This window comes from Coregonus clupeaformis, chromosome 15 (assembly GCF_020615455.1).
Source record: "Coregonus clupeaformis isolate EN_2021a chromosome 15, ASM2061545v1, whole genome shotgun sequence".
NCBI lineage: Eukaryota > Metazoa > Chordata > Actinopteri > Salmoniformes > Salmonidae > Coregonus > Coregonus clupeaformis.
In genome coordinates, this window is record NC_059206.1 from 2,013,316 (window position 1) to 2,038,236 (window position 24,921).

The 24,921-nt window shown below is 43.7% G+C and overlaps 1 protein-coding gene across 2 annotated transcripts in view; it reads right to left on the reverse strand.

Moving 5' to 3' along the window:
* Positions 1–24,921, reverse strand: part of LOC121582152 (transportin-1) — a 53,920-nt gene that overhangs the window by 15,773 nt on the left and 13,226 nt on the right. For both annotated transcript variants that reach the window (XM_041897766.2, XM_041897767.2), the window contains exons 6-8: positions 8,361–8,494; positions 7,778–7,859; positions 1,197–1,319 (exon numbers count right to left, since the gene is read on the reverse strand). In XM_041897766.2, coding sequence (XP_041753700.1) covers positions 1,197–1,319; positions 7,778–7,859; positions 8,361–8,494 — 339 coding nt within the window. The remainder of the gene's footprint in view (positions 1–1,196; positions 1,320–7,777; positions 7,860–8,360; positions 8,495–24,921) is intronic.

The following is a 24,921-nucleotide window of genomic DNA, read 5'->3' on the forward strand; positions in this document are numbered from 1 at the left end:
CACCTCCCTCCCTGCAGCTTAAACCGGGTGTACACTACACCATTTTTTGTTTAAGATCGTAGACAAAATACCCATGTCGTTGCTGTCACTGACGCTTGTTTAATGTGAGCGGGTCAGAGACGCAATCTAAGGGCTACCGATCCAGTCTTAGAGCAGTCACAGACGTCCCGATATTTTCAAGCATGTTTGATTTGATCAGCGCAAAATCTGCAATGCTCTTGTATTGTGAGCTGTGCAATGACAAGTTTTGAGAACGTGATCTGCAATGGCCAATGAGAGCTGGCCAGAGAAGAAGCCAGTGAGATGATGACGTTGTATCACATCAGCCAGAACGTGTAGAATTGGAGCAGGAGCCATGACTACTATTAGTATGTGTTTGCCTTTAACCCGTGTAAATTCAAAATGTTGGCTAGATATTTCAACTCTGTATGACAAGCGTGAATGTCTAACTGAAAATGTTTATGAGGCTGCTTTGAGCCACAGCTCATTATAGCTACGTTAAATGTAATCACATTATCACATCATTGTTTTGGCGAGACAGCGTGGTATGGAAACGACCAAGTGAAGAATCTTGTAGTGTGAATCCCGTCTGTGCCATATCGTTAGCGTGCGCAACACTACTTTGGCAAGACAAAAAAACGACAGGAAAGACAGTTGTTTAATGTGAGAGGCTCAGCTATATTAGGATTTTTTAAGTCATGTAGTATACACCAGGTATTACCGAATCCAAACCCCAGTCCTAGCCCCAGCACCCCAGTCTCACCTCTACGATGTTCTGCATGTGTGGTAGGACACAGTCCATGTCCTAGCCCCAGTACCCCAGTCCCAGTCTCACCTCTACGATGTTCTGCATGTGTGGTAGGACACAGTCCATGTCCTAGCCCCAGTACCCCAGTCCCAGTCTCACCTCTACGATGTTCTGCATGTGTGGTAGGACACAGTCCATGTCCTAGCCCCAGTACCCCCAGTCCCAGTCTCACCTCTACGATGTTCTGCATGTGTGGTAGGACACAGTCCATGTCCTAGCCCCAGTACCCCAGTCCCAGTCTCACCTCTACGATGTTCTGCATGTGTGGTAGGACACAGTCCATGTCCTAGCCCCAGTACCCCAGTCCCAGTCTCACCTCTACGATGTTCTGCATGTGTGGTAGGACACAGTCCATGTCCTAGCCCCAGTACCCCAGTCCCAGTCTCACCTCTATGAGGTTGTGCATGTGTGGTAGGAGACGGTCCATGCGGACCTCCAGCAGCATGACCAGAGCTCTGCAAACGTTCTTCCTCACCTCCGGCTCCTCATCAGTCGCCAGGGCAAACAGGTTCTAAAGGGAGGGAGGAGGGTCAACCATCACACATGCACACATACTAGTCCCTACCTTCATTCCTTGGAGATGCATCCTGTGTTTTTTGACATTGCATTACTAATGAAGGAAAGGAGACAGGCTTTTTTGTAAGTAATTGAGATAGAGCCTGTCTTCATGAGTTCTGACCAGGACCCATAACCATAGAGCCTCTCAGAATAGAACATTGGTGGTAAGTGCTGAGAATAGACATTTTCATCCTACTCAAGGGTAAAAATAAAAGCTATGCATGAAGCCTCTAGTGATAAGTCACACGTAGTCAACAGATATTTAGGACACCTCATGAGCTGTCCTATCCAGTTAAGAGTTACCAGCAGGTGTCTTGATAAGAGAAAAATGCAGTGAGTCAGTGGTTCCTGTGCCACATGCAATTGCTTTGGAGTTGTTAAAATGATGTTTTGATATTTCTATATAATAAATCCGTAAATAATCAAGACCTACATACAACAGTATCGCTTGTGCCTTTGACAATGATTTCATATACAGTGGGGGAAAAAAGTATTTAGTCAGCCACCAATTGTGCAAGTTCTCCCACTTAAAAAGATGAGAGAGGCCTGTAATTTTCATCATAGGTACACGTCAACTATGAAAGACAAATTGAGGGAAAAAAATCCAGATAATCACATTGTAGGATTTTTAATGAATTTATTTGCAAATTATGGTGGAAAATAAGTATTTGGTCACCTACAAACAAGCAAGATTTCTGGCTCTCACAGACCTGTAACTTCTTCTTTCAGAGGCTCCTCTGTCCTCCACTCGTTACCTGTATTAATGGCACCTGTTTGAACTTGTTATCAGTATAAAATACACCTGTCCACAACCTCAAACAGTCACACTCCAAACTTCACAATGGCCAAGACCAAAGAGCTGTCAAAGGACACCAAAAACAAAATTGTAGACCTGCACCAGGCTGGGAAGACTGAATCTGCAATAGGTAAGCAGCTTGGTTTGAAGAAATCAACTGTGGGAGCAATTATTAGGAAATGGAAGACATACAAGACCACTGATAATCTCCCTCAATCTGGGGCTCCACGCAAGATCTCACCCCGTGGGGTCAAAATGATCACAAGAACGGTGAGCAAAAATCCCAGAACCACACGGGGGGACCTAGTGAATGACCTGCAGAGAGCTGGGACCAAAGTAACAAAGCCAACCATCAGTAACACACTACGCCGCCAGGGACTCAAATCCTGCAGTGCGAGACGTGTCCCCCTGCTTAAGCCAGTACATGTCCAGGCCCGTCTGAAGTGCATTTGGATGATCCAGAAGAGGATTGGGAGAATGTCATATGGTCAGATGAAACCAAAATATAACTTTTTGGTAAAAACTCAACTCGTCATGTTTGGAGGACAAAGAATGCTGAGTTGCATCCAAAGAACACCATACCTACTGTGAAGCATGGGGTTGGAAACATCATGCTTTGGGGCTGTTTTTCTGCAAAGGGACCAGGACGACTGATCCGTGTAAAGGAAAGAATGAATGGGGCCATGTATCGTGAGATTTTGAGTGAAACCCTTTTTCCATCAGCAAGGGCATTGAAGATGAAACGTGGCTGGGTCTTTCAGCATGACAATGATCCCAAACACACCGCCCGGGCAACGAAGGAGTGGCTTCGTAAGAAGCATTTCAAGGTCCTGGAGTGGCCTAGCCAGTCTCCAGATCTCAACCCCATAGAAAATCTTTGGAGGGAGTTGAAAGTCTGTGTTGCCCAGCGACAGCCCCAAAACATCACTGCTCTAGAGGAGATATGCATGGAGGAATGGGCCAAAATACCAGCAACAGTGTGTGAAAACCTTGTGAAGACTTACAGAAAACGTTTGACCTGTGTCATTGCCAACAAAGGGTATATAACAAAGTATTGAGAAACTTTTGTTATTGACCAAATACTTATTTTCCACCATAATTTGCAAATAAATTCATTAAAAATCCTACAATGTGATTTTCTGGATTTTTTTTTCTCATTCTGTCTGTCATAGTTGACGTGTACCTATGATGAAAATTACAGGCCTCTCATCTTTTTAAGTGGGAGAACTTGCGCAATTGGTGGCTGACTAAATACTTTTTTTCCCCACTGTATATATATATATATATATATATATATATATATATATATATATTTTTTTATTTTATTTAACTAGGCAAGTCAGTTAAGAACAAATTCTTATTTACAATGACAGCCTACACCGGCCAAACCCGGACGACGCTGGGCCAATTGTGCGCTGCCCTATGGGACTCCCAATCACGGCCGGTTGTGAAACAGGCCTATTTCACATTATATGCCTAAATACTTAATCCACTAGGCTAATAAATAAACATGTTTTTATTTTAATTATTTAATTATCTATACTGAACAAAAATATAAACGCAACATGTAAAGTGTTGGTCCCATGTTTCATGAGCTGAAATAAAAGATCCCAGAAATTGCACATAAAGCTTATTTCTCTCAAATGTTGTGCACAAATTTGTTTACATCCCTGTTAGTGAGCATTTCTACTTTGCCAAGATAATCCATCCATCTTCCAGGTGTGGCATATCAAGAAGCTGATTAAACAGCATGATCATTATACAGGTGCAACTTGTGCTGGGGACGCTGTTTATTATCTATGCATAGTCACTTTACCCCTACCTACAAATTACCTCTACTAACCTGTACCCGCGCACATAGACTCGGTACCGGTACCCCCTGTATATAGCCTCGTTATTGTTATTTTATTGTGTTACTTTTTATTAAATTTTTTACTTTAGTTTATTTAGTAAATATTTTCTTAACTATTTCTTGAACTGCATTGTTGGTTAAGGGCTTGTAAGTAAGCATTTCACGGTAAGGTCTACACCGGTTGTATTCGACGCATGTGACAAAAAAATTTTTTATTTGACATTAAAAGGCCTCTAAAATGTGCAGTTTTGTCACACAACACAATGCCACAGATGTCAAGTTTTGAGGGAGCGTGCAATTGGCAAGCTGACAGCAGGAATGTCCACCAGAGCTGTTGCCAGAGAATGTAATGTTCATTTTTCTACCATAAGCAGCCTCCAATGTCGTTTTAGAGGATTTGGCAGTACGTCCAACCTGCCTCACAACCGCAGACCACGTGTAACCACGCCAGCCCAGGACCTCCACATCCGGCTTCTTCACCTGCGGGATCGTCTGAGACCAGCCACCTGGACAGCTGATGAAACTGAGGAGTATTTCTGTCTGTAATAAAGCCCTTTCGTGGGGAAAAATTAATTGACTGGCTGGGCCTGGCTCCCCAGTTGGTGGCCCTATGCCCGCCCAGGCCCACCCATGACTGTGCCCCTGCCCATTCATGTGAAATCCATAGATTAGGAACCAATTAATTAATTAATTTCAATTGACTGATTTCCTTATACAAACTGTAACTCAGTAAAATTGTTGGAATTGTTGCATGTTGCATTTATATTTTTGTTCAGTATATATTATGTTATTTAAAGTTAACCCTTTGGAGCGCAATACCACGTTGTTAAAAAAATAAGCTTAAATTGGGCATGCCTATAAGTTGGGCAATTGAAGGCATCTAGGGCTTATGTTAACTTTGATTGTGTTCGATGAAAATGATACACCTTTCAAATGTTGTATGCAACATTATCGGCAAGTGACTTGAGGCCTATTGCGCCAAAGCCATTTAGAGCTGTTAAACAGGAGTGACAAGCGTGTTGATATGACAGTAATATTGTCAAAATATTCTGCTTTTAATAACCATCAGAATTTGTTAAAAAAGTTTATGCATGCCAACATGACAATAATTAGGTGAAGTCAAAACAGGTTTTCTAGGACCTTTTCTGAGATGCTTTGTGGATCATAAAACCAGTGGGGAAGGCCTAAGGATTTATACATTAATTGTAAAACAAAACAAATAATTGTTACGATCTTCTGATTTAATCTCTTCAATGTGTTAAAAAGAGAAGAGTTAATACTGAAGAGAAAAAAAATATCCACTCAGGATTTTTCTTCGGTGGTCTCTGGGTAGAAAAATCTAGCTAGCTTAGCCAACCATTGTCTCTAGGCCATCAGAACCTGGACAGAAAGCCTCTGCCATTCAACTGTTTTACAGCAGAATTTTGGAGTGACAGTGGAATGAACCAATCACATTTTGACTTGCAATGGGTGGGACCTAGCAGGGGTGTGCCGACATGGCCATACTCGTATCCGTAAATTGACAGTTGAGTTATTTACACCACGTAAGCACCTCACTTTTCTGACTGAAAGATGTGTGCTGGCACATGAAAATATATATTTTTTCCAATCACGGATAATTACAAAAAATACTGAGATCATAATTGCCCATATCCGTTACGATACTTGTTTTGTCCGACTACTTGGCATACCTCTAGTGTCTAGGCCTTCTCAAAGGCCTAGACACGTCACTACTGAGAGCGCAAGAGCAAATAATCAGTGGTGCAAGCCTCGATCAGACCGACAGCATCATTGCATCAATGACGCATCAATTCTGAAGTCAAACTTTTTCCATTATGTAATCCAACATTGTTACTGGATGTGTGCAACAGAACTTCAACATTTACTTTTTGTTACCATTTCTGTCAATCTATGCATACAATTAGATGCATACGTTGGATAAATCCACTGCAACTGCCTCTGCAACACAATGCTGCACAGCGTTCCATTGGAAATGAATGTACCTCTGGTGTCCCAAAATGCAATGACACTGTCGGTCTGATCGAGGCGTAAAGCTAGTAACGTTAGCTAGCTTGTGTTGTATGTAGTACTGTGACAAAGGTGACGGCGGCTGGAGCAACTTCAAGGTGGATGTTGTTGTAATTTGTTAGCGTCACCCTTTTCAAGATTAACTTTCAAACGTCTTTCAAACTTTACAAATGATCATCACGGTGAGTGGCACTGTTTTTTGTTGCAACTCGCTTGCTGTTAGCTAGCTCTTTGAAAAATAATGACTGAAACATTGCTGCATTTTAAAACCTTAGATCACCCGTTAGTGTGATGAATGTGATAAAATATATTTGTAATGAGAAGTAATAGCTGGTTTGTTAATATAGGACATGAAATGGTGGTGCTTTTGTATTGTTCTGATTTCATGGTGCCTACTGGAATGAATGGGCAGCTTATTCTTTAACATTATTTTATGCTGTGTGTGAATGCTGTCGCCTGTGTATGAGCCATGTCTGTGTGTTTGACCAAAACGGTCTCTCCTTCAGTGCACAGGTATTACGGTCGCTGTCCTTTCAACACCACAAGCCTGTCACCTTTGATGTGACACTGTTGTTGTCGCTATTGGTCAAAGTGTAATAGTGGTGTTGGCTACCATAGGTTGTGCAGATAGTGTTTTTTGTTTTGCTGGTCGCGTTATTTTATGCTCTGTGTCACATGTGGTGTCCGTGCCGGTTCAGTCTCTGTGTGTGCCGCAGCCCAAAGCGCGTGCGTCCAGGCCTGTTTGATTAATTAATAATGTCCTCAAAAAGCATTGCTTATCCTTCACTAGAACAGTCCGACTACAGAAGATATAATGTTGGGCACATTAAGTGATGCTATGTTTTCTGTTATTGTCTTCATTTTTGAGTTTGATACAACGTATTGGAAGATTTGTGGTCCCTCTGCATAAAGCGTCTCAAGAGTAAGAGTTCTGATCTAGGATCAGTTTGGCCTTTCAGATCACTTTCTGTACCAATTAGACTACTAAGCCTCTGGTCATCTACTGACCTAATGAGTTCTACTGAGCTTCTATTGAGCAACTCAGAGCCTGCTACAACTCTGGCCTTCTGCCCGTTATCACAAAGAACTCACCAGTGAAAATAGTTTATTTCTGCAGGGCGTTTTTAAAGCTAACACTTTATTTAGAATATGCAAATTGGATTTCATGTGACCTGTGCCTCTTCCACGCAGAGTGCCCCCTCTCTCACCCCCGCAGCTAAAGACATGAGAGGGACATTAAACAGTAGCCCTTTATCTCCTATCCGCTTGCTGTATTGTCATCGTCACTGTGTGGTTACTGGATGCAGCCGTCCTGATCCAGGGACCAGCTGGCTGGAAGTTAAGCTCATCAGTGGTTAACGTGATCTAGCCCTGATCCAAATCGGTGGAATTGGGGTTGGTGTAATAAACTGCAGCTCGGGTCTATCTCTTGGTAGTGCAGTGTTGTGCTGCGTAGAGGCTCAGCTCTAACCTACTGACACACTGTACTGAGAGCTGAGGCCATATACCTGCCTGCCTGCACTGACAGCGGAGGCTAGTTGGGTGGGCTGTGTGTGTGTGTGTGTGTGTGTGTGTGTGTGTGTGTGTGTGTGTGTGTGTATGACTTGATTGCAGGAGGCTCATGGCATGTGTCTGACTTTGTGGGCATATCAGATAGTCACAGGGCTGTCTGGGGATTATGGGAGGTCAGAGTATATAGGTCTGACTGCAGAGGTCACGGCGGGGTCAGACTTGCCTCGATGAAGTCGTCGATGTGCAGCATTAGGGCCTGGGTCCTACTGATGATGAACTGGTTGACGCAGGCGATGGCATGAGACCTGCAACACCACAAGACAGACTCCTTAGAGCCTCAACCTCACACCACCCAAACTCATGTGTTCCCCCTTATCAATGCTGCCTCTGTTCCTCCCCCCAGTCTCCAATCTGGGATCTCAGACACTGATAACGCCTAAGGATGGATATAGAGACAGAGACAGTTTCATCTATAAGCCTGAGGAAAGAGGGATCTGAGAGAACACTTTGGATCAAAGTGCCTGTAAATATAGCTAGATCTGAAAACAACACCTGGCTATGGGTTGTTTTGGAACCAATTAAAAGGAGGCGCAAGGTGTTGCCTCTTTCGCTCACTCCAGGTGGAGCCAAGGCTGTGAGCAGGGAGAGTGAGGGAGACCCAGTACACTCATACTCTAGGTACTTTTGCTTACCACTGTGCTTCTGCTTGCTATTTGGGGTCTAGGCCGAGTTACTGTAAGGCACTTTGTGACAAATGCTGATGTAAACAAAATACTTTATAAATACATTTGGTTTGATTTGAGTACCTTATCTTGGGGCTGCTGTGCTTGAAGAACTGCAGGAACTTTGGGATCATAACGTTGAGCGGACGGTCCAACACGTCACTGTCCAAGATCTCTGCTGAGTCCTCACAGATCTTCTGAAGAGCTCCAAACGCCCCCTGAGAGAGAGAGGGGGGAGAGAGACGGAGATGGGGGGGGGGTTTACCAAATATGTTTCAGGGCCAGATAGTCGTCGTCGCCCCCCCCCCCCAGTTGTTTTAATATATATTTATCAGCCAGCCTCAAGGACAGGAGACCATATGGACAGTAAAGATGTCATACTCCATCAACACTGAGCCAACCCATAAAAACAACAGGTATGAGAAGCCTTCATCACCACATACTGTATCTAACACAGCACAAGGAGAAACACAACCTGGCCAGGCTGACCACTTAGGAAATGAACAGCAGGATAAAATTGTGGATTTGATAGTGAAACATAAAACAGCTACAGTACAGGCCTATTCATGTGAGAGGCTGTCAGTGTGTGATGGAATTCTATACGACTACATTAAAGAAAGCGTCCTCCATAAAAGTCATTAGGGGTTCCGTAATACAGTGTGACATGCACACACACAAACACACAAAGCAAGTGTCTTCAAAGCTGAGAGGATAGAAGTATCATGTGTGTCACATATGATCATGCGTCTCATCAAGAGAACTGAAATCTAGTCCATTCTACAGGAGTGTCTGATCTTCCACTTGTAAGGTATGTATTATCACCACCCGACAAGGACTTTGCACCCACAACCAGCAAACATCACAGCTATGAATTATATACAGAAATACTCACAAGCCCCTTGAAAAGCTCAATTTTCTAAACCTAAAGAGGACTTGACGTTGTAAGCCTGCATCATGTTCGAACCCAGCTGATTATGTGCAGTTAATATGTCTATATGGGTAAATGACGATGCAGCCTTGGAATGTATCTTCCCAGGGAAATACAGATTCTGAGTTGATGGCAGTAGCTGACACACATTCAATATGCCGCCACACGTACATCACACACAAACACACTCAAACTCGGAAAGGAATCTGATCGTATGCAAAGAGTGTGGCGACGGTGGTGCTGTCTGAAGGCCATTTCCAGGGCGGGCGCTGTTTCCTTCCAACCAGACAGCTTAGAGACCGAGAAGAAGGTGTGCTTAAAGAAAATACAAGGTTTCTGTCAGTATGAGAGAGCCGGTTGAGGCTTTCCTCTTTTGTTCTCTATTGCTTCTCCATTGTTCCTCAAGCAAGGAGGGAGGCCGACGACATCACAATCCCCATCAGACCAAAATATTTTTTAACCCTTTAGTGTGTGTACTTTACTGTATTTATACTTGGGATATTGCTTTTTAACAGTAAAATTATTATTGATTTATTATCGCTGGAGGACAAATTTAAATATATAGACTGGTGACTGGGACAGGAGTGTTTGTGTGTGAGTGAGTAGTCAAGGCACTGAATACCAATGAAGCTGGACAGTCCCTGTAAGAGCCTTGCTGTCGAAATGGGAGGTGCAAGAATGACAACTATGCAAAAGAATGCATGTCTGCTGAGAGGAGAGAAAAGGGGGTTAAATAAACAATTCCTTTTAATCTTCCTCTTCCATCCTTACTCTGTTTGAACACTATGTTCAGACACGTCACTGTAGGAGTTTACAGCAGTGTCTGAATGAGCAAGCATCAGCCAGAGCTGGACCCGGTCGGTAGACACACGCACAAGCACCTTCCAACTGCCCGGTCACCACTGTAAAAACTGCTCTCCAGCAAAACCTAAATAAAGCCATCAACCAACATTCTATAAGCGTTAGGCGACATCACACACACCTGCTCTGGTCTTTTTATAGAGCGAGGGGTGCAGAGGGAAAGAGAGAGGAGAGAAGGGGGGGGGGGGGAAAGGGGTTACTGAAGAGAGAGAGCGAGAGAACAGTACAGAAACTCACACACAGTTAACTGCCAGAATAATGGAAACACTTGAGAAATTGAGGGTTATAAAAGTATTTTGAAAGCCGTTGTGGTTCCTGAGTTAATTAAGCAATAAACATCTTATCATGCATTAAAATTCTGGGCAGGCCATTATTTTGGCTACCATGGCTATGCCCCCATAGGACGACAATGCCCCCATCAACAGGATATGAGTGGCCACTGAATGGTTTTATGAGCATGAAAATGATGTAAACCATATACCATGGCCGTCTCAGTCACCAGATCTCAACCCAATTGAACATTTTTGGGAGATTCTGGAGCAGCGCCTGAGACGGCGTTTTCCACCACCATCACCAAAACATGGAATTTCTCATGGAAGAATGTTGTCGCATTCCTCCAATAGAGTTCCAGACACTTGTAGAATCTATGCCAATGTGCATTCTGGCTTGTGGTGGCCCAACGACCTATTAAAGACACTTTATGTTGGCGTTTCCTTTATTTTGTCAGTTACCTGTACAACCACACACAGGCACACCGCAATAGCCACAAGCACACAGCGAGTCACATGCAGAGACACACACACACACACACACACACACACACACAACTGTACCAATCAGCTAGAGGTAAAAAGTCCAACGGCTGTCTGCAACATGATCCGACTCAAATATGCTCTGAATCACTCAAATCAATTACTAACATTTGTGTTAATATTCTACATGAATACTATTCATAAAGAATGCAACTGCTCTTTCAGCAAGTTAAAAAGCAGAACTCCTTCCAACTCCAACGCAGAGAATAACTGAGCTAAATCTCTGCTTGTGAACCAGCTCTGTAATAGAGGAACACACTATGTGGCAATACTGAGAACCATTGCCCTGGCTGTCCTTTTGGATGTCTGCCAGGCCCAGGCGTACAAGTAAACTGTACCTCCCTTTGGTTTTACTTGGATTCCCTTTGATTTTTCAAGATTGTAGGCCATTGAAGATAGCAGGGGGACGTATTTAAGTGTTACACCATAAGTGGTCCATGCTTCCACGGTATGATTGTAGGATACATGTAAGAGTAAATGATCAATGGCATGCAGCTTGTGTCGCTCTATTCGAGATATTGACACACTCACACCAGCTCCGGTTCAAAGAGATGGTAAAGGAAGTGGAGAGACTCATCTGTCATTGAGTCATGATTAGGTCATTCTAAAGTACAAAGGTAGTTTGTTCTGTGTGTCAGATCAACACTACACACACACACAAGTGAGTAACAAGGAAATGAGAGGATACCGTACGTCTAGGCTTTACTGTATGTGAATGCATGTAGGTGTGTGAGCTCCCCTACAGTGGGGAAAAAAAGTATTTAGTCAGCCACCAATTGTGCAAGTTCTCCCACTTAAAAAGATGAGAGAGGCCTGTAATTTTCGTACACGTCAACTATGACAGACAAAATGAGAAAAAAAAATCCAGAAAATCACATTGTAGGATTTTTAATGAATTTATTTGCAAATTATGGTGGAAAATAAGTATTTGGTCAATAACAAAAGTTTCTCAATACTTTGTTATATACCCTTTGTTGGCAATGACACAGGTCAAACGTTTTCTGTAAGTCTTCACAAGGTTTTCACACACTGTTGCTGGTATTTTGGCCCATTCCTCCATGCAGATCTCCTCTAGAGCAGTGATGTTTTGGGGCTGTCGCTGGGCAACACAGACTTTCAACTCCCTCCAAAGATTTTCTATGGGGTTGAGATCAGGAGACTGGCTAGGCCACTCCAGGACCTTGAAATGCTTCTTACGAAGCCACTCCTTCATTGCCCGGGCGGTGTGTTTGGGATCATTGTCATGCTGAAAGACCCAGCCACGTTTCATCTTCAATGCCCTTGCTGATGGAAGGAGGTTTTCACTCAAAATCTCACGATACATGGCCCCATTCATTCTTTCCTTTACACGGATCAGTCGTCCTGGTCCCTTTGCAGAAAAACAGCCCCAAAGCATGATGTTTCCACCCCCATACTTCACAGTAGGTATGGTGTTCTTTGGATGCAACTCAGCATTCTTTGTCCTCCAAACACGACGAGTTGAGTTTTTACCAAAAAGTTCTATTTTGGTTTCATCTGACCATATGACATTCTCCCAATCCTCTTCTGGATCATCCAAATGCACTCTAGCAAACTTCAGACAGGCCTGGACATTTACTGGCTTAAGCAGGCGGACACGTCTCGCACTGCAGGATTTGAGTCCCTGGCGGCGTAGTGTGTTACTGATGGTAGGCTTTGTTACTTTGGTCCCAGCTCTCTGCAGGTCATTCACTAGGTCCCCCCGTGTGGTTCTGGGATTTTTGCTCACCGTTCTTGTGATCATTTTGACCCTACGGGGTGAGATCTTGCGTGGAGCCCCAGATCGAGGGAGATTATCAGTGGTCTTGTATGTCTTCCATTTCCTAATAATTGCTCCCACAGTTGATTTCTTCAAACCAAGCTGCTTACCTATTGCAGATTCAGTCTTCCCAGCCTGGTGCAGGTCTACAATTTTGTTTCTGGTGTCCTTTGTCAGCTCTTTGGTCTTGGCCACAGTGGAGTTTGGAGTGTGACTGTTTGAGGTTGTGGACAGGTGTCTTTTATACTGATAACAAGTTCAAACAGATGCCATTAATACAGGTAACGAGTGGAGGACAGAGGAGCCTCTTAAATAAGAAGTTACAGGTCTGTGAGAGCCAGAAATCTTGCTTGTTTGTAGGTGACCAAATACTTATTTTCCACCATAATTTGCAAATAAATTCATAAAAAAATCCTACAATGTAATTTTCTGGATTTTTTTTCCTCAATTTGTCTGTCATAGTTGACGTGTACCTATGATGAAAATTACAGGCCTCTCTCATCTTTTTAAGTGGGAGAACTTGCACAATTGGTGACTGACTAAATACTTTTTTTCCCCACTGTATGTGTTTCCTTCAGAACACAGTGATTCCAAGCCACACATCTGTATACATCTGATACTGTCTAGAGCTGGGGGATATGGACCAAAATCCATATCGCCATACATTTTCCAATTTTCTGCTATAACGATGAACCAGCTGGTAAAACATTGTTTTGGGGGGTGCTACAACTGTGCGCGATACGGACTAAAAGTAAAATATTTTATAGCAATCAAATAGACCCATAAACATAATATTTTAATGGACAATTACTTTACATTAGCGGCAGGGCTCTAGACAACGGAGACGGTACCCTATGATTAAAAAAGTTACCCATTTCATCTAACATATCCAGGGAATACATTATTAATTTTTTCATGTGCAACCTGTCAAAATAGGATTCAGAATTATCAGATTTCTATTTGGCTATTCAGAGAATTTGCCAACATCTTTGTGCATATTGGCCTGCCCTATAGGCCATTATTCACCACCTGAGGAAGTGGGAACTCAAAAACACTTTTTCGATACTAGAACATGGAAAAACAGTTTGGTTTGTCATGTTGCTAGCCTGCACTGGGAGTCTGTGCTGTATCATGTTAACTCCCCACTCACGGTGCACAGAAGTTAAGACACTTGAATAATGCGGCACGGCATGTAGACATTTTTAAACTGTTAATTACTGTTCGCAAAACAATGTCCATACAGGCTAGAACACTTAACAATGCAAGAAGATACCGGTAGCTTTCAGCTTTGTAGGCTAACATTCCTTGTCATCTTACAGCTGGAGCTAACAATTTCTGCTCTAGTACTTTGTTTGTGATAATACACTAATCATAACGCAAAATATGCTGTTTCAAAGCCGATTGCAACCAAAAACATTACTCATGCTCTTCATCACGTCTCTCCATCTGCCAAAGATTATCTATTGCCTCAGCGAACAGTCAGTGTGTGAATCACTGTGGTGTGAACAGGGCTGATGGGCCGCAACCCTCTTGCCTCGTGAATAACTTTATACTGGTTAAAAAGACAGCTTATTTTATAAAATTGTGCGCTACTTCTATGCAAATGTTGTTGATCAGTACAAGTCCCAAATGGAAAGTAAACAGATTGTCATGAAATCAGCCAAAACAAGCGCAGTAACTCAATGCATGCACACACTCTTATTGAATGTGCATTCACCTGTATTGTGAATAGGCCTAGGCTTGATACACCCAGTTTATAGAGATTTACCATTAAAATAGATGATTATCATTATGTGATTTCGTAGTTAGATTGTTTTTACCAAAGTCAAATTCATTGTATGATTTGTATAATTGATTCATTAATGCATACAGTGCCTTGCAAAAGTATTCATCCCCCTTGGCGTTTTTCCTATTTTGTTGCATTACACCCTGTAATTTAAATAGATTTTTATTTGGATTCCATGTAATGGACATACACAAAATAGTCCAAATTGGTGAAGTGAAATAAAAAGAAACGTCGTTTCAAAACATTCTACAAAATAAATAACGGAAATGTGGTGCGTGCATATGTATTCACCCCCTTTGCTATGAAGCCCCTAAATAAGATCTGGTGCAACCAATTACCTTCAGATGTCACATAATTAGTTAAATAAAGTCCACCTGTGTGCAATCTAAGGGTCACATGATCTCAGTATATATACACACACCTATTCTGAAAGGCCCCAGAGTCTGCAACACCACTAAGCAAGAGGCACCACCAAGCAAGCGGCACCATGAAGACCAAGGAGCTCTACAAACAGGTCAGGGACAAAGTTGTGGAGAAGTACAGATCAGGGTTGGGTTATAAAAAAATATCAGAAACTTTGAACATCCCACGGAGCACCATTAAATCCATTATTAAAAAATTGAAGGAATATGGCACCACAACAAACCTGCCAAGTGAGGGCCGCCCACCAAAACTCACGGAGCAGGCAAGGAGGGCATTAATCAGAGGCAACAAAGAGACCAAAGATAACCCTGAAGGAGCTGCAAAGCTCCACAGTGGAGATTGGAGTATCTGTCCATAGGACCACTTTAAGCCGTACACTCCACAGAGCTGGGCTTTACGGAAGAGTGGCCAGAAAAAAGCCATTGCTTAAATAAAAAAAGAAGCATACACGTTTGTTGTTCGCCAAAAGGCATGTGGGAGACTCCCCAAACATATGGAAGAATGTACAGGGAAATCCTTGAGGAAAACCTGTTTCAGTCTTCCAGAGATTTGAGACTGGGACAGAGGTTCCCCCTCCAGCAGGACAATGACCCTAAGCATACTGCTGAAGCAACACTCGAGTGGTTTAAGGGGAAACATTTAAATGTCTTGGAATGGCCTAGTCAAAGCCCAGACCTCAATCCAATTGAGAATCTGTGGTATGACTTAAAGATTGCTGTACACCAGCGGAACCCATCCAACTTGAACGAGCTGGAGCAGTTTTGCCTTGAAGAATGGGCAAAAATCCCAGTGGCTAGATGTGCCAAGCTTATAGAGACATACCCCAAGAGACTTGCAGCTGTAATTGCTGCAAAAGGTGGCTCTACAAAGTATTGACTTTGGGGGGGGGGGTGAATAGTTATGCACACTCAAGTTCTGTTTTTTTGTCTTATTACTTGTTTGTTTCACAAGAAAAAATATTTTTCATCTTCAAAGTGGTAGGCATGTTGTGTAAATCAAATGATACAACCCCCCCCCAAAATCAATTTTAATTCCAGGTTGTAAGGCAACAAAATAGGAAAAATGCCAAGGGGGGTGAATACTTTCGCAATCCACTGTACATGGCTGTCTCTGAAAAATGTTGATGTGATGTTTTTTTAAATGTTATAATATTGAACTCAAGATGCCCAACAATTGAACAGAGCAGTAGCTGTGGTATAGTTTTGGTATGGAGTATAGTGATGGTATAAAGTACCGTGACACTAAACCCTTTGACACAGTGAGCCATCAGATCCTCCTCACCAGGCTTGAGGGTCTGGGCGTTGAGGGCACCGCACTCTCCTGGCTACAATCATACCTCACAAACCGGACCCGCTACATCTCCCTCAATGGCCACATCTCAGACTCAGCTGCAGTTACACAGGGTGTCCCCCAGGGCTCTGTGCTGGATCCCTTCCTCATCTACATCCTCCCCATTGGTCAGATCTTCAGTCACTTCAACCTTGACTTCCACTGCTATGCGATTACACCCAGATCTACCTCAGCACCAAATCCCTCCTCAACCCACCTCTGACAAACATTGAATCCTGCATCCCTGCAATAAAAACATGGATGCAACAAAACTTCCTCAAGCTCAACTGTGATAAAATGGAACTCCTCATAGGCACCAAATCCACCCACACCATTCACGACACCACTGTCTCTACCTCCCCCCTCCATGCACGCAACCTTGGCGTTATCCAAGACTCCAACATCTCTTTTGACCACCACATAAGACCGACTGTCAAATCCTCATTCTTCCACCTCCACAACATTGCCAAAGTCAGGTCCTCTCTCTCCCATCCTCCTGCTGAAACCCTCATACATGCATTAATCTTCTCCCGTCTTGACTACTGCAACGCACTACTCTCTGGCATCAACTCAAGCTCCCTCCATAAGCTCCAAATGGTTCATAACTCTGCAGCACGACTTCTCACTAAGTCCTTGCAACAGATCACCCTGTCCTCTGTGAACTCCACTGGCTGGCTCCCTGTCTCCCAGCACATTGATTACAAGATCCTCCTTCTGATCTACAGAGCCCTTCACCACCTTACCCGTCAGACGTTCTCCCCTACCAAACCACACGTGCACTCCGTTCCACCACAGCAGGCCACCTTGTTAACCCCAGGCCACAGGGCCTTCTCCGAGGTTGCTCCTAGGCTCTGGAACGCCCTCCCTCCAGGCATCCGCGACTCAGAGTCCATCACCATCTTTCAGTCCCTCCTAAAGCCCCACCTCTTTGAAAAGCCCTTACCCTTAAGCCCCCCCCAATAGTTCAACAATTGTAACACGACTTTGGGTCCTTGAAAAGCCCTATATGTCCCATATTATTATAAAACATGGTATCAAAGTCAAAATTCTGGTATCCTGACAACACTAGCCTACTTGATGCAGGCATATTCACTGCAAATGGCGCACTTTGCACGGCTCGTGGATCAAAGCCATACTACAGCCTACTACGTTTTTAAAGTGGTGCCATTAACTCAATATGAAATAGGTGAAAAATGAATTATATACTCACAGAAAGCTGTGACTCTCCTCTGTAACTAGAAAAACTGTAATTAGGCTTGGGCGGTATTCCCGGGTTATTTGGAAAAAGCCACAGGATGCTTTCTCCAATACCGTCAAAACTATTTATTTGAAGTTTTTTAATAAATTGTAATATTTGTAGCGTCTTTAAGTTATTACCTGAAGTCACCTTCTGCAGTCAACTTGCATTCTGCAATTTACCAGTCACATTTTAAATGATGAAGCTTACCGTAATTCCCCAGAACAGTTGAGCCAGTTATGTGTTTGTTTGTAAATAGCAAAAACGGGAGAAAGCGAGCTGGTGAGTCTATAGCGTTCTATATCTATCGGCGAGTCTGTTGTGCGGCGCACCTGAGGTGATGAAGTTACACTTCTATGCAATTCACTACTAAATGTTTGCCATCAGATATCTTATAATGGCTTTCTGCCAGAAGTCAAAGAGCTCTGGATGAGTTCTGTACAGCTGCGATTTTTTCTCTGCGCTTCCTACTAGCAAAATCCTGGTATGAGAGAAGGACAGTATGACAATATGAAAATCTGGATACCGCCCAAGCCTAACAGTAATTGCTTTGTAAAAGTGTATTTTTCCCGCAATTGCATTTCAGGCAACGGTCATATGCTTGTGCTTTTCAGAATGCATCTCTCCCTCCTCTGTGCGCACAGTGGGGAGAGGGAGTGAGAGTGGCTCGCTCACACAGCAGCCGACAACGAAACAGGGACAGGCAGATACTTCTATAGCAGGAATCAACATAATGCATAGGCTATTACTGTTGACCAAATAATGGTTTTAGAACAATCTACAGGAACATTGTGTAGCAAAATCACGCAACATTATCATCCCAGCTCTACTGCTGTCCCGTGTGTATGTGCAGAAGAATTGTGTGCGTGTGTCACAATCAACTCATTTGTGGCGCAAGTGGTGTGGCTTTATATTTAGTGCTGCTGGCAAGCAGTCAGGGGCTACCCCAAAGAATTCTGGGATGGCTATTTTAGGAGCTGTTTCAAGGGGGCATTTACCCACAACGCAACTCTGCATGAGCAGCACGCAGCATCAGGATTGATGCAAAGTATGACACCCCCATCAAATGTATGATTTAAATAGGCTATCCTCTATGCGAACACACTATTCCTTCGTAACTGGATCATCAAATGCCTTTAGTGGAGATTTCTTACCCCCTCCACACACCAGCCACATGTACACCCTTTACCTGACTTGAATATCTATGAGCGCAACACACACACACGTTCAGCATGGCCACATGATGGATGTCCCTGGCGTGTTCTGTTCTGCAGAGAGAGGGCTATAACTCGGTTAGGACACACCCATACCACTTCTGGTTTTCATCCTCTCCTTGTAATAAGGGACTAACTCAGACCTTGGACATCAGGTGAGTGCAATTAACTACCAGGAAGAAACAACAACCAAAAGAGTTTCGTGGTGTAGAGACAGGGCTGTGAGAGGACTGGCTGACCAAGAGCAGAAAGAGTAAGACTTGGCCTTAAAATGTCCCTCAAACATGGCATCATGACACATCAACCGAATGTATTTAAGATCACAAATCTGACTGACTGATGAATTGATTAAGCACAGATGTGCTGTGTCAACAAGGTGAAGAGATCTCCTTAACATCATTGAGAGGAGTAGGAGGCAGTGTTATCCTCTTAAGGATCGGACCCTTTTTTTCAATTTTCGCCTAAAATGACATACCCAAATCTCACTGCCTGTAGCTCAGGACCTGAAGCAAGGATATGCATATTCTTGACATCACTTGAAAGGAAACACTTTGATGTTTGTGGAAATGTGAAATTACTTTCCACAAACTTTCTAACACATTAGATCTGGTAAAAGATAATACAAACAAATAGCACTTGTTGGCAGCTTCTCCTTCACTTTACCAAGTTGGAGAGTGATGGAGTGCTGCATCAGATGACCTGGCCTCCACAATCCCCCGACCTCAACCCAAGTGAGATGGTTTGGGATGAGTCTGACCACAGAGTGGAAAAGCTGCCAACAAGTGCTCAGCATATGTGGGAACTCCTTCAAGACTGTTGGAAAAGCATTCCAGGTGAAACAGATTGAGAGAATGCCAAGTGTGTGCAAAGCTGTCATCAAGGCAAAGAGTGGCTATTTGAAAAATCTCAAATATAAAACATATTTTTGGTTATTACATGATTCCATATGTGTTATTTCATTGTTTTGATGTCTTCACTATTATTCTAAAATGTAGAAAAAAGTAAAAAATAAAATCCCTGGAATGAGTAGGTGTGTCCAAAATTGACTGGTACTGTATATATATATATTACACACTGCTCAAAAAAATAAAGGGAACACTAAAATAACACATCCTAGATCTGAATGAATGAAATAATCTTATTAAATACTTTTTTCTTTACATAGTTGAATGTGCTGACAACAAAATCACACAAAAATGATCAATGGAAATCAAATTTATCAACCCATGGAGGTCTGGATTTGGAGTCGCCCTCAAAATTAAAGTGGAAAACCACACTACAGGCTGATCCAACGTTGATGTAATGTCCTTAAAACAAGTCAGAATAAGGCTCAGTAGTGTGTGTGGCCTCCACGTGCCTGTATGACCTCCCTACAACGCCTGGGCATGCTCCTGATGAGGTGGCGGATGGTCTCCTGAGGGATCTCCTCCCAGACCTGGACTAAAGCATCCGCCAACTCCTGGACAGTCTGTGGTGCAACGTGGCGTTGGTGGATGGAGCGAGACATGATGTCCCAGATGTATTCAATTGGATTCAGGTCTGGGGAACGGGCGGGCCAGTCCATAGCATCAATGCCTTCCTCTTGCAGGAACTGCTGACACACTCCAGCCACATGAGGTCTAGCATTGTCTTGCATTAGGAGGAACCCAGGGCCAACCGCACCAGCATCTGGTCTCACAAGGGGTCTGAGGATCTCATCTCGGTACCTAATGGCAGTCAGGCTACCTCTGGCGAGCACATGGAGGGCTGTGCGGCCCCCCAAAGAAATGCCACCCCACACCATGAATGACCCACCGCCAAACCGGTCATGCTGGAGGATGTTGCAGGCAGCAGAACGTTCTCCACGGCATCTCCAGACTCTGTCATGTCTGTCACATGTGCTCAGTGTGAACCTGCTTTCATCTGTGAAGAGCACAGGGCGCCAGTGGCTAATTTGCCAATCTTGGTGTTCTCTGGCAAATGCCAAACGTCCTGCACGGTGTTGGGCTGTAAGCACAACCCCCACCTGTGGACGTCAGGCCCCCATACCACCCTCATGGAGTCTGTTTCTGACCGTTTGAGCAGACACATGCACATTTGTGGCCTGCTGGAGGTAATTTTGCAGGGTTCTGGCAGTGCTCCTCCTGCTCCTCCTTGCACAAAGGCGGAGGTAGCAGTCCTGCTGCTGGGTTGTTGCCCTCCTACGGCCTCCTCCACGTCTCCTGATGTACTGGCCTGTCTCCTGGTAGCGCCTCCATGCTCTGGACACTACGCTGACAGACACAGCAAACCACCTTGCCACAGCTCGCATTGATGTGCCATCCTGGATGAGCTGCACTACCTGAGCCACTTGTGTGGGTTGTAGACTCCGTCTCATGCTACCACTAGAGTGAAAGCACCGCCAGCATTCAAAAGTGACCAAAACATCAGCCAGGAAGCATAGGAACTGAGAAGTGGTCAGTGGTCACCACCTGCAAAACCAGTCCTTTATTGGGGGTGTCTCGCTAATTGCCTATAATTTCCACCTGTTGTCTATTCCATTTGCACAACAGCATGTGAAATGTATTGTCAATCAGTGTTGCTTCCTAAGTGTACAGTTTGATTTCACAGAAGTGTGATCGACTTGGAGTTACATTGTGTTGTTTAAGTGTTCCCTTAATTTTTTTGAGCAGTGTATTTACAGTGAGGGAAAAAAGTATTTGATCCCCTGCTGATTGTGTACGTTTGCCCACTGACAAAGAAATGATCAGTATATAATTTTAATGGTAGGTTTATTTGAACAGTGAGAGACAGAAAAACAAATCCAGAAAAAAGCATGTCAAAAATGTTACAAATTGATTTGCATTTTAATGAGGGAAATAAGTATTTGACCCCCTCTCAGTCAGAAAGATTTCTGGCTCCCAGGTGTATTTTATACAGGTAACGATATGAGACTGAGCACACTCTTAAAGGGAGTGCTCCTAATCTCAGCTTGTTACCTGTATAAAAGACACCTGTCCACAGAAGCAATCAAATCAATCAGATTCCAAACTCTCCACCATGGCCAAGACCAAAGAGCTCTCCAAGGATGTCATGGACAAGATTGTAGACCTACACAAGGCTGGAATGGGCTACAAGACCATCGCCAAGCAGCTTGGTGAGAAGGTGACAACAATTGGTGCGATTATTCGCAAATGGAAGAAACACAAAAGAACTGTCAATCTCCCTCGGCCTGGGGCTCCATGCAAGATCTCACCTCGTGGAGTTGCAATGATCATGAGAATGGTGAGGACTCAGCCCAGAACTACACGGGAGAATCTTGTCAATGATCTCAAGGAAGCTGGGACCATAGTCACCAAGAAAACAATTGGTAACACACTACGCCGTGAAGGACTGAAATCCTGCAGCGCCCGCAAGGTCCCCCTGCTCAAGAAAGCACATATACAGGCCCGTCTGAAGTTTGCCAATGAACATCTGAATGATTCAGAAGAGAACTGGGTGAAAGTGTTGTGGTCAGATGAGACCAAAATGGAGCTCTTTGGCATCAACTCAACTCGCCGTGTTTGGAGAAGGAGGAATGCTGCCTAAGACCAAGAACACCATCCCCACTGTCAATAATGGAGGTGGAAACATTATGCTTTGGGGGTGTTTTTCTGCTAAGGGGACAGGACAACTTCAGCGCATCAAAGGGACGATGGACGGGGCCATGTACCGTCAAATCTTGGGTGAGAACCTCCTTCCCTCAGCCAGGGCATTGAAACTGGGTCGTGGATGGGTTTTCCAGCATGACAATGACCCAAAACACACAGCCAAGGCAACAAAGGAGTGGCTCAAGAAGAAGCACATTAAGGTCCTGGAGTGGCCTAGCCAGTCTCCAGACCTTAATCCCATAGAAAATATGTGGAGGGAGCTGAAGGTTCGAGTTGCCAAACGTCAGCCTCGAAACCTTAATGACTTGGAGAAGATCTGCAAAGAGGAGTGGGACAAAATCCCTTCTGAGATGTGCAAACCTGGTGGCCAACTACAAGAAACGTCTGACCTCTGATTGCCAACAAGGGTTTTGCCATGCCAAGTCATGTTTTGCAGTTTTACTTATTTCCCTCATTAAAATGCAAATCAAATTTATAACATTTTTGACATGCGTTTTTCTGGATTTTTGTGTTGTTATTCTGTCTCTCACGGTTCAAATAAACCTACCATTAAAATGATAGACTGATCATGTCTTTGTCAGTGGGCAGCAGGGGATCAAATACTTTTTCCCCTCACTGTATGTATGTGTATACAGTGGGGGAAAAAAGCATTTAGTCAGCCACCAATTGTGCAAGTTCTCCCACTTAAAAAGATGAGAGGCTGGTAATTTTCATCATAGGTACACGTCAACTATGACAGACAAATTGAGAAAAACTAATCCAGAAAATCACATTGTAGGATTTTTAATGAATTTATTTGCAAATTATGGTGGAAAATAAGTATTTGGTCAATAACAGAAGTTTCTCAATACTTTCACCTCGTGGTTTTCAGCTGTGCTAACATAATTGCAAAAGGGTTTTCTAATGATCAATTAGCCTTTTTAAAATGATAAACTTGGATTAGCAAACACAACGTGCCATTGGAACAAAGGACTGATGGTTGCTGATAATGGGCCTCTGTACGCCTATTTAGATATTCCATAACAAATCAGCCGTTTCAAGCTACAATAGCCATTTACAACATTAACAATGTCTACACTGTATTTATGATCAATTTGACGTTACTTTAAAATTTGACAGCGATTACAGCCTCAAGTATGACGCTACAAGCTTGGCACCCCTGTATTTGGGGAGTTTCTCCCATTCTTCTCTGCAGATCCTCTCAAGCTCTCTAAGGTTGGATGGGGAGTGTTGCTGCACAGCTATTTTCAGGTCTCTCCAGAGATGTTCGATCGGGTTCAAGTCCGGGCTCTGGCTGGGCCACTCAAGGACATTCAGAGAATTATCCCGATACCACTCCTGCGTTGTCTGGGCTGTGTGCTTAGGGTCGTTGCCCTGTTGGAAGGTGAACCTTTGCCCCAGACTGAGGTCCTGAGCGCTCTGGAGCAGGTTTTCATCAAGGATCTCTCTGTACTTTGCTCCGTTCATCTTTCCCTCGATCCTGACTAGTCTCCCAGTCCATACCACTGACAAATATCCCCACAGCATGATGCTGCCACCACCATGCTTCACTGTAGGGATGGTGCCAGGTTTCCTCCAGATGTGACGCTTGGCATTCAGGTCAAAGAGTTCAATCTTGTTTTCATGAGACCAGAGAATCTTGTTTCTCATGGTCTGAGAGTCCTTTAGGTGCCTTTTGGCAAACTCCAAGCGGGCTGTCATGTGCCTTTTACTGTGGAGTGGTTTCCGTCTGGCCACTCTACCATACAGGCCTAATTGGTGGAGTGCTGCAGAGATGGTTGTCCTTCTGGAAGTTTCTCCCATCTCCACAGAGGAACTCTGGAGATCTGTCAGAGTGACCATCAGGTTCTTGGTCACCTCCATGGCCCTTCTCCCCCTATTGCTCAGTTTGGCCGGGCGACCAGCTCTAGGAAGTGTCTTGGTGGTTCCAAACTTCTTCCATTTAAGAATGATGGAGGCCACTGTGTTCTTGGGGACCTTCAATGCTGCAGACATGTTTTGGTACCCTTCCCCAGATCTGTGCCTCGACACAATCTTGTCTTGGAGCTCTACGGACAATTCCTTCAACCTCATGGCTTGGTTTTTGCTCTGACATGCCCCGTCAACAGTGGGACCTTATATAGACAGGTGTGTGCCTTTCCAAATCATGTCCAATCAATTAAATTTACCACAGGTGGACTCCAATCAAGTTGTAGAAACATCTCAAGGATGATCAATGGAAACAGGATGCACCCGAGCTCAACTTCTAGTCGCATAGCAAAAGGTCTGAATACTTAAGTAAATAAGGTATGTTTTTTTTTGTCTTAAATCAAATTTGCTAACATTTCTAAAAACCTGTATTTGCTTTGTCATTATGGGGTATTGTGTATAAATTGATGAGGGAAAATATACATTTAAATCAATTTTAGAATAAGGCTGTAACGTAACACAATGTGGAAAAAGTCAAGGGGTCTAAATACTTTCCGAATGCACTGTATATAAAAAGAGAGAAGAGAAAAGTGGAGGGAGGAGAATATAGGCCAGTCACTTCATGTTGAATAAGCTGCAGTTTTGGGTTAGTTCCTATCCAGCTGTGAGTATTTGCCTTCAGCTGATCCGGTCAGCCGGACTCCATGCAAATGCTGCTTTATCCAACCTCGCCCTCCCCAGAGACATGCGCGCACGGACACA